At 34.3% G+C, this 11,203-nt stretch overlaps 2 protein-coding genes across 2 annotated transcripts; both read right to left on the bottom strand.

Annotated features, from left to right (window-relative positions):
• Positions 1–20: 20 nt before the first annotated feature.
• LOC107838768 (loganic acid O-methyltransferase) lies at positions 21–3,357 on the bottom strand. Its single transcript, XM_016681961.2, has 3 exons — positions 3,268–3,357; positions 1,715–2,338; positions 21–536 (listed from the first exon to the last, which is right to left on the bottom strand). The coding sequence occupies exons 1-3, from the start codon at positions 3,334–3,336 to the stop codon at positions 195–197; spliced, it is 1,035 nt and encodes a 344-aa protein (XP_016537447.2). The 5' UTR covers positions 3,337–3,357; the 3' UTR covers positions 21–194.
• A 2,196-nt stretch (positions 3,358–5,553) lies between these two features.
• On the bottom strand, positions 5,554–8,369 carry LOC107838767 (loganic acid O-methyltransferase). Its single transcript, XM_047394291.1, is given in 3 exon segments — positions 5,554–6,248; positions 6,971–7,345; positions 7,347–8,369. Coding segments are annotated over 3 exon segments (930 nt in total). The 5' UTR covers positions 7,569–8,369; the 3' UTR covers positions 5,554–5,915.
• Between the last annotated feature and the right edge of the window lie 2,834 nt (positions 8,370–11,203).

Here is an 11,203-nt window from a genome sequence, read left to right on the forward strand (position 1 = left end):
TCAGCATCTAAGGCTAAGGGTGTCAAAAATGAGCTAAAATTGAGTTCAGATGGGTAATAGAACCCCTGTGAAATTGAAGTGTATCATAGCAACTTTGATCATAGTTCAGGGATACTGGATGCTTATCTCGTCCATAAATATAAAATAGGTCATGAATGTCTCAAAGCCAATATATATAAATATGAACCACTTTATTACAAAATTAATTTTTTACATTTCAAAACCATGAACAATTGCCTTGTAGTCTTGTAATATTCAGTTTCCAACCATGCCTCAATCTCTTCAATTTTTCCCAAAGTCCTCTCAAATATTTCATATGTAATTTTACTTCCAAAATGTTTGGTAAATATTCCTTCAAAACCAGCTCTTATATGAATTATAAAACTTTTTGCATCAATATTACATTGGAGACATGTTATTTCCAATTTCTCTATGCTAAAACATCCATTTTTCTCCACCACTTTAGTCATGTCTTCGTCAGAGGGAAAATATAATGGCAAATTGAATGAGTCAACTAGAGATTCCTCTACGATTCCCTGAAAGTACAATTTCAATATAAAAAAAGAAGAAGAAAAAGAGTCAGAAATATACTTAAACTTTGGCGAAAATTGTTGTAGCATGCCTCAACTTTGCGGGTCTATAACTCCCTCAACTATTTATTATCGTATTTCTGTGGCATATATTTATCCAGCTGGACCACTTCAGATCTTTACACACTCAGTGTACATGTATTCACGCAGTGGTACAACATTCAACACCCTTTTGTGCTATGATATAAGAAGAGATAAGCATTCAACACACACAGGATGCCATATAGGACAAGAATTAGCCACGTGGGATGCCACATAGGACATACATGTCTACTTGCTCAACTTTATACAAGTTTAAGTGTATGTCTACTTGTGCACACTCAAAGTTTGAGGTCATAAATATGATCTGCAACCAAGTTAAAGGGCATATTTATGTATTGCGCCTAATTTTTTTCCTCGAAAAACAGTCGAAAAAAGTAGGTATAATACATAAACAAGACCTTTAACTTGACATCACATTATAAGTATGACCTTTAACTTTACCAGTGCACGAGTAGGACCTTTAACTATACAAAAGCTGAACAAAAAAACACTCTAATCCTACCTGGCAAAATGCATGTATACACACAAAATCACGCACGTCAGAGTTAGAATTGAAGTGTTTTTTTGTTCAACTTTTGTATAGTTAAAGGGTCTATTGTGCGTTGACAAAGTTAAAGGTCATAGTTATAATGTGTCTTTTTTATTAGATGGCAGAATCTGAGTGGATTACTAATCTACGTAGGAGCGATTGAGTTTCACGCATGTAAGTTGCAGAGTTAGATTGTTTTTTTATTCGTTTTTTAATATAATTTAAGGGCCTTTTTGTGCACTGACAAAGTTAAAGGACATAATTATAATTTGGTGTCAAGTTAAAGGCAGTGATGGATCTACATAGGGTCCAGGAGTTCATCCGAACCCCCTTCGTCGAAAAATTATACTATTTTTACATGGTAAATTTTTTTTTTATATATAAATAGTAGAGGTTGAACCCCCTTCGATTAGTCCGTATATGTACTACTAAACCCCCTCACTAAAAATTCTGAATTCGCCCCTGGTTAAAGGTACTGTTTATATATTATACCAAAAAAGTATGACACATAAATTGAAAGAGAGAGCATAATTAAGGTTATGAGTTGGCTCACCTCATTGACCATATCAATAAGACTTGACTCAACAAATGTGAATATCCTATATCCAATTTTGGAATGTTGTTCACTTGGAATAGATGGCAAAACAAGAACAATTAAACCTCCATGAACCATCTCATTTGCCCTTGCACTCAAGAACACTTCCATATCTTTCTCAAATTGATCAACATATGCATTCCACACATCAATAGAAGCACCATCATAGTGAATTCTTCCTTTATTCTTCTTATCTATCAACCCCTTTGGCACCCTAGACAACCATTGTAACGCGTAACAAGAATACGCGACATGAATAGAGCGCGAGGGGAACAATCGTCCATAGAAAGAACCGGGTATTGCAGCTGCAAAATATGTCTTCTGATGATCGGAAAAGAGCGATTCGAACAGGACGTTGAAATCATTGGTGACATGATCGTTGAAAAAAACATGAAATTCGATTTGAGAACATGTAGAGTGGTACTTATGTTTTATGGCTTGTACTACATTTTGCATTGCAAAAAATGTGTTTGGTCCAACTGAACATCCCATGTCTACAATAACAAATGTTTTGGTTTGTATATCAAGATTTTCAATAATTGCCTCTCTCACCATCAACTTTGCATTATCTGCAACATTTCTCTACAAAAAAAACAAAGAAATGAAAAAATGCTCTGTTTTCACCCTGAACTATATACGAAATTGCTGAAACACATTCGAACTTTAGGAGGGTCCTATTACCTCCTGTACTAATTAAAACCATATTTTTAGCAACCTTAGTGCCTACGTGGCACCACGTAGGCACTAAGGTTGCCAAAAATTCAGTTTTAATTAGTCCAGGGGGGTAACAGGTCCCTCCTAAAGTTTGGGTGTGTCTCAACAATTTCGTGTATAGTTTAGGGTGGAAAAAGTGCATTTTAAAAAAAAAATTATGTGAAAAGTTAATCATTGAAATAACTTCTTCAAAGCTAAGGTCATAATCATATCACGACAGCAAAGTCAGAAATTTCACTAAGAATGTTCAATTCAGTATGTTCAATATTTACTAATATATTTATGTGCAAGGAAGTAATATTTGATGACTTTTATACATAGTATAATTTTTTGATGAACGGTGTTTAATTCAGTCAAGTATATAGGTGAGTAATATGCTCCATATTTCCCTATGCTAATTCTTGCATTACAAGAATTTAGAACATATTATTGTACCTAACTTCAGAACAAATTTATCTAAGTTTGGACACCAAATAGAGCTCAAAATAGTTACTTCATGTACCTCGACAGTGGCGGAGCCAGGATTTTCACTGAGGGAGTTCAGAAGTAAACATACGAACTAGTCGAAGGGGTTCAATATCTACTGTATATGCATGAATTTTTTTTTTTTAACCATGTAAAAATGGTATAATTTTCCGTCGAAGGAGGTTCGGACGAACCCCCTGGAGCAAAGGTGGCTCCGGCACTGTGCCTCAATTTATGTGACATACTTTCCAGTTTATCTGCCAAAGGTTATTTCCACGACTTGAATCTGTGACCTCGTGATCATACGATATAAACTAAATATATATATTTACCTGCAATAAGGAGTTTTTGGTGTAGCTATATACACCATTACCACCATTCATGGGGAAAGACTCTGCCATTAATGAATTTGATTATCTCTTAATTTTTTTCTTACAGCTTTAATTGGCCAAAAACCTACAAATATATAGATTAACAATTTAGCTAGCAAACCTTGAATTATTTCCAATTAAAGACAATAATTTTGATGATGACATATATAAGATCTCTTTCTTGATATGTTCAATTAAAATTTTGCTTAATTATATTGATATGTTATTTTCTAAAATCTATGTGATTATATGATGATTAAAACAATCTACCCATAATTCATATTTAATTTAAATGTCACAATAACATAATACAACTTGTCGTTTAATTTCCTCCAATTTATATTTAATTAATTAATATATATATATTTTAAATATCACAATGACAAAAATACAACAATAATGATAGTAACATAATGATATATTTATATATGAACGAACAATAATGATAATAATGCCCCCTCAACTCCTTTCAAAACCAGAAGACAATAGAAAAAAAAATAATATATATATATATATATATATATATATTAAAACAACGAAAACAACAAACAATTGGCTTACATTAAATCAATTGTCATCTTAAATTTTATCCATTATAACATTAAAGTTATAAAACTACTTTGTTTTATACATTAAAGTAATTTTATGATATATTTGTTTTACAAGTGTTTGTTACATTTGGAGTGTTGAAAAGTAGATGATTCAAAATTTAATTATATTAAGAATCTATTAATAAATTTTTAAAAAGAAAAAAAAATTATGACAGGTTTAGAGGGGTTACGCGCTTAAATTTTCAACAAAAGACAATTTTTTTTTTCATGTCGGCATGAGGGATCCACGAGACATACATGTGTAAGGGCGTCTATTTATTTATTGACGAAATTAACATCTATCAATCGTTGTGGATAACTTATTAAGGGGGTTATTTAATTTATGTATTTCTCTAATATCTAATGATTTATAATTTGTCTATAAAGTTCACACATTTCAATTGATATATTTTAAGGAAAATAAACTGCATGTTCCACGATTATAAATAGTAAATTCATATTATAATATTGATTAAGATTTATTGGTAGATTTTGTATAATCAATGGTCTCAATGTTATAAGTTTGCAATCAAAGTTATGTGGAATTTTTCAAGTAGTTACTCAAAAATCTGTAAATTTGTGATCTATAATCACTTGCATATAATGCTTGGACATTAAAAATAATTTTTAAAAATGAGAGTGATATTTGAAAAAAAATAATCACTCTTGACGATCTATTCAATGGATCGTATTTGTTTGAAGGGGCGGGTAGGACATTTTTTTATGGCATATGAGCGGAAGTACTAAAAATCGTGGATTTTTTATGATTTGTCGTGTGTGTTAGCTCATGGATTGATGAAAATGTGGATATCCGAGTTGGTTTCTGACGAACTTCTTCGGTGAGATCCTGACGACTTGTTAAATAGATCGCGTTGGTTTAGAGGGGTGGGCAGGGCTTTTTTGTCGCATATGAGCGAAAGTACTAAAATCATGTATTTTTTAAGATTTTTTTTGTTTGTTAGTCCATGAATTGATGGGGTTGTGGGAGTCCAAGTCGGTTTGTGGCGAAACTTCTTGGAGGGTCGAACAGGGTCTTTTTTGTGGTATATGAGAGGAAGTACTAAAAATCATAGATTTTTTGCGATTTTTCATGTGTTCTAGCCCATGGATTAATGGGGAATGTGGGTGTCCGAGTCGATTTTGGGCGAAACTTCTTGGGTGGGCTCTGGACGATCTATTAAATAGATCGTGTTGGTTTGGAGAGGCAGACAGGGCCTTTTTTGTGGCATATGAGCGAAAGTACTAAAAATCATGCATTTTTGTCCATGGATTGATGGGAATGTTGGCGTTCGAGTTGGTTTCGGGTGAAACTTCTTGGGTGGACTCTTGACGACCTATTAAATGGATCATATGCGTTTGGAGGGGCGGACAAGGCCTTTTTTGTGGCATATGAACGGAAGTACTCAAATTCGTAGATTGTTTGCGATTTTCCGTATGTGTTAACCCATGAATTGATGGAAGATGTGTGAGTGTCCGAGTCAATTTCAGATAAAACTTCTTTGATAGACTCTTGACGACCTATTAAATAGATCGTGTGAATTACCAATCATAGTTATCTGTCAACTCAAGATAAAGCCAAGAATAAGTGGGATTGAAAAAAGGAATATTTTAATGAAAAACAAATAATCATAAATATTTAATAAAATTAGTTGGCTAAGGTTGAAACCAAATTTATTTAAAGCAGTTGATACAACAATATATTCAGTGTGTTCCCACGAAATAAAGTGTATGCAGTCCATAACACTGCCTCAAATAAAGTAAAGAGAGAAAGACGGTTTCCAATAGACTCCCCCGACTCAGAACGAATAGCAGTATAAAAGCATAAAAACAAAAAAGGTAAAGTGAAGTCCCAACGTTCCTCATAACACTGGACATCTCGTACGATAGATTCCAACAAAGAACGGCTACTTCGTAACTGCTTCTTCTGCAACGAAACGACTAAAGCTCATCGCAAGATCGGAAAGAACACCAGGGATAGCACCCAAAAGCAATTGATGGACCACCTTTATTACAAAGTTATTAATTTTTACATTTCAAAACCATGAACAACTGCCTTGTAGTCTTGGAGTATTCAGTTTCCAACCATGCAGAAAGCTCATTAGTATTTGCCAAACTCCTCTCAAACATTTCATCTGTAATTTTACTTCCAAAATGTTTGTTGAATACTTTTTCTAAACCAGCTCTATGATGTCTTATGTGACTTTTTGCATCAATGGTAGATTGAAAACATGTCATTTCCATTCTCTCTATGCTAAAACATCCATTTTTCTCAACCACTTTAGTCATGTCTTCATCAGAGGGAAAATACAATGGCAAATTGAATGAGTCAACTAGAAATTCCTCTAAAATACCCTGAAATGAAAGTACAATTCCAATAGTAAGAAAGTGTTAGTTCTTTTTGAAATATATATACAGACACTCGAACTTGGCCTTAGCTAGCATGTAAATACTCGTCCAACTTGAGTATGCACATCTAGACACCTTAACTTGTCTCCACTGTCAGGTGAACACTCCAACTTATATACAAAGTGATCATATGTGGCACGTCAACGTCCTGTGTCCAAGAAACACAGTTGGGACGAGTAGGAGTGTTTAGTTGTCAGTTGATTAGACCAGGTCGAGGCGTCTGGCGTGCACTATCGAAATTCAATGACTTGTTTGCCCAGCTGAGGTCAAGTTTGAGTGTTTATTTATATATTTGGCATAATACATAAACATGTCATTTAACTTGACATCAAATCACATCTATGACCTCCAACTTTGGGTGTGCACTAGTAGGCACTTAAACTTGTATAAAGTTGAACAAGTAGACACACGTGTCCTTTGTGGTATCCTACGTGGCCAATTCTTGTCCTACGTGGTGTCCTACGTGTATCAATAAGACTAGACTCAAGAAATGTGAGCATCCTATGTGCCATCTTATTACGTTAAACATGTCATATCAGATGTTATAAGTTATAACTATCGAGTTACTAAATTTGTTGAAAGTAAGATAACGTCTTTTTTTCTCCAAAAAAGAGACTAAAAAAAGTATGACACACATAAATTGAACCAAAGAGAGTATAATGGCTCACCTCATTGACCATATCAATAAGACTAGACTCAAGAAATGTGAACAACTTATATCCAATTTTGTAGTATTGTTCACTTGGAAGAGCTGGCAAAATAACAACAATTAAGCCTCCATGAACCATCTCATTTGCCCTTGCACTCAAGAATACTCCCATGTCCTTTTCAAATTGATCAAAATATGCATTCCATACATCAATAGAAGCACCATCATAGTGAATTCTTCTTTTATTCTTCATATCTATCAACCCCTTTGGTGCCACAGACAACCAATGTAACGCGTAACAAGAATACGCGACATGAATAGAGCGCGAGGGGAACAATCGGCCATAGAAAGAACCGGGAATTGCAGCTGCGAAAATATGTCTTCTGATGATCGGAAAATAGCGAATCGAATAGGATATTGAAGTTGTTCTTGACATGATCATTGAAGAAAACAAGAAATTCAAATTCAGGACTTGTAGAATGGTACTTATGTTTTATGGCTTGTACAACATTTTGCATTGCAAAAAATGTGTTTGGTCCAACTGAACATCCCATGTCTACAATAACAAATGTTTTGGTTTGTACATCAAGATTTTCAATAATTGCTTCTCTAAGCATCACTTTTACACTATTTGCAACACTTCTCTACAACAACCACAAAAAAAAAATAGTATGTGAAAAGTTAACCATTGAAATAACTTCCTCCTAGCTAATGTCATAATCATATAGCGGTGGTGAAGTTAGAAATTTCAGTGCACTAAAGCTTCTGGTATGTGCGAGGTCTGGAGAAGAATCAGACCATAAGAGTCCGTTATGTAGCCTTACCTTGCATTTCTGCTTGAGGCTGTTTCTAACTTCCTCCTAGTTAAGGTCATAATCATATAGTGGCGGTGAAGTCAAAAATTTCAGTGCACTAAAGTTTCCGATATGTGCGAGGTCCGGAGAAGAACCAGACCACTGTTATGCAGCCTTACCTTGTATTTCTGCTTGAGGCTGTTTCTACGACTTAAACTCGTGATCACACGATATAAACTGTCCGAGAAGGACCAGGCCACAAGAGTCTGTTACGCAGCCTTACCTTGCATTTCTTCTTTGAGGCTGTTTGTACGACTTGAACCCGTGACCTCGTGATCACACGATATAAACTGTCCAGAGAAGGACCAAAACACAAGAGTCTGTTATGCAGCCTTACCTTGCATTTCTGCTTGAGGCTGTTTCTAAAACTTGAGCTCGTGACCTCGTAATCACACTATATATAAACTTAGTGTTAAATACATTATATATATATATATATATATATATATATATATATATATATATATATTTACCTGCAATGAGGAGTTTTTGTTGTAGCTATATACACCATTACTACCATTCATGGGGAAAGACTCTGGCATTAAGGAATTTAAGATCTCTTAATTTTTGAAAATATATGTGATTATATGATGATTAATACAATCTACCCATAATCCATATTTATATGTCACAACAACATAGTACAACTTGTCATTTAATTTCTTCCAATTTATATTTAATTAATTAATATATATATATATGACCCTACATAGGAAGGTCTGGAGGACACGTATTAGGGCAGAGGACTAGGGCCAGTTTGAGTCGCTAGTGTAGGGAATTACTTGGTGGGGGTTTATTCTTGTTAGGAGTCCGTGTTCCATGTTTTATTATGAATCTGTGTGCTTTCTTCTGTTTTATATTACTTATGGGTGCCGTATTTATGTTATGTAATCTTGTGCTGTGCTTTACTATGTGTTTGTGTGGTATCTCGTGTCTTGAGCCGGGGGTCTATCGGAAACAGCCTTTCTACTTCTTCAGAGGTAGAGGTATGGACTGCGTACATCTTACCCCCCAGACCCCACTAGGTGGGAATACACTGGGTTTGTTGTTGTATTATATATATATATATATATATTTTATTTTTTTTTAATTGTCAGAAATTGTCTTAGCTAGCAAATTTGTCTTTTAATGTTACATGTGATTTATACTAATGGAGAAATAAATTATTAGAAAGCTTATTTGTCTTATTGGAACTATATATCAGAATCTTTACATGTGATTGGTGGTAATGGTGTCTACAGCTGTACTTAGACTTAAATATTTGTTGAAATTTTAGTGATCTGTAACATATATATTTAATTTATGTGTTAAATTTGCTAGATTCGTTTTAATTTTGCAAATCCATGCTTAATCTGTTAAGACATAATTAAATAAAGGAAGCCCTTTGGCAGCCTCTGACGATCTATCGAATGGATCTAGTTGCTTGAGAGGGGTGGATGGAGTTTTTTCTAGATCAAAAGAGTGAAACGACAGTAATTACTGATTTTTTTTTTAATTTTTGGTGGGTATTAGCCTATGGATTAATGAGTGTGCGAGCTCCGAAATAATTTTTGGACGAAACATCTTGGGCAATTCCTTGACAACCTATAGAATGGATCTCGTTACTTGGGAGGGGCTGGTGGAGGTTTTTTTTAGGTCAAACGAGCAAAACGACAAAAAATACTGATGTTTTGGTCTGTCATAGGTGTTAGCCTATGGATTGATGGGATGTGGGCTTCAGAATATTTTTGGACGAAATTTCTTGGGCGGTCCCCTAACGAGCTATTGAATGGATCTAGTTACTTGGGAGGGGAGGATGAAGTTTTTTTAAAGGTCAAAAGAGCAAAACGACTAAAATTACTGATGTTTTGCGTCTGTCAATGGGTGTTAACTAGCCCATGAATTTATGGGATGTGGGCTTCAAAATAATTTTTGGACGAAACTTCTTGGGCGGTCTCCTGACGACTTATTAAATGAATCTAGTTACTTGGGAGGGGCAGGTGGAGGTTTTTTTTAGGTCAAATAAGCAGAACGACAGGAATTACTGATGTTTTGCGACTATCAATAGGTGTTAGCCTATGGCTTGATGGGGTGCGGGCTTCGGAATAGTTTTTGGGCAAAACTTTTTTAACGGACCCCTAACGACCTATTGAATGGATGTAGTTGCTTGGGAGGGGCGGGTGAAGTTAGTTTTTTAGGTCTAGTTTTTTAGGTCAAACGAGCGAAATGACAAAAAATGCTGATTTTTTATGACTTTTGATGGGTTTTAGCTTATGAATTTATGAGGGCGTGGGCTCCAGAATATTTTTTGGGCAAAACTTCTTAGGCGGTCCCCTAACGACCTATTGAATTGATCTAGTTGCTTGAGAGGGGCAGATGTATTTTTTAAAGGGTCAAATGAGCGAAACAACAGAAATTATTGATATTTTGTAACTTTTGAAAGGTGTTAGCCTATGAATTGATGTGGAATGATGCGGATTTCGAAATAACTTTTGCGCGAAACTTCTTGAACGGACCGCTGACGACCTATTACAAGTATTAATGATTGTTTCCACTAATTTGATGAGTTTTTTTTTAGTATTGTGGCATAATAATTTCTTAACAACCAATTATAAACAAAACAATTATTAGAACTTAAGTGAAGGAAGAATTATTGGATTGAATATCTTAAACCTGATCAATTATCAACTTGAAATTTATAATTTTCTCTCTAAATTCTTATATACAAACACATCTTTTAAATATTATTTATGCTTTTTATAAATCTGTTCTTAATAGTATGAGAGGCACGTGCGAGACATATCTACTAGGACTAGTTATATTAAAAGCACGATGACTTAGGGTGTGTTTGGTATGATGGAAAATGTTTTCCTATTTTCCTTGTTTGGTTGTAATGAAATATTGGGAAAATATTTTTCACAACAACTCAATTTGATGAATAATTTTCCTCGTGGGCTAAGGGAAGTCATTTTTCAGAAAATGATAAATGTGACTTATGATCCCCACCTCCACCGCTCTTCGTCACCCCATCAACACTCATATTCACATTTCTCAAAAAATTAAATTATTTGAAAAATATTTTTCACTGTGTTTTGCTTCAATTTTTCACTGTTTGAAATAAAAAGGGAAAAGAGTCAAATATGCCCCTCAACTTTGCAAAAAGGTCTAAATATACCCTCCGTTACAAGCTTGGTTCAAATATGCCCTCGCCGTTAAAGTTTAGGAGCAAATATACCCCTAAACTTTGTGAAAGGGTCCAAATATGCCCTCCGTTACTGGTTTGATCCAAATATGCCCTCGTTGTTAAAGTTTATGAGCAAATATACCCCTTAACTTTGCGAAAATGTCTAAATATACCCTCCATTACAACCCATAATAATAATAATAATAATAATAATAATAATAATAATAATAATAAT

The sequence above is a fragment of the Capsicum annuum genome, chromosome 8, assembly GCF_002878395.1.
Source record: "Capsicum annuum cultivar UCD-10X-F1 chromosome 8, UCD10Xv1.1, whole genome shotgun sequence".
In the NCBI taxonomy this organism is placed as follows: Eukaryota; Viridiplantae; Streptophyta; class Magnoliopsida; order Solanales; family Solanaceae; genus Capsicum; species Capsicum annuum.

Coding starts and splice junctions, on each gene's coding strand:
- LOC107838768 (XM_016681961.2), bottom strand. CDS start 3,336: ATGGCAGAGTCTTTCCCCATGAATGGTGGTAATGGTGTATATAGCTAC. Junction 2,339..3,267: donor CCAAAAACTCCTTATTGCAG/GTAAATATATAT, acceptor TTTTTTTTGTAG/AGAAATGTTGCAGATAATGC. Junction 537..1,714: donor TTATTGATATGGTCAATGAG/GTGAGCCAACTC, acceptor TTGTACTTTCAG/GGAATCGTAGAGGAATCTCT.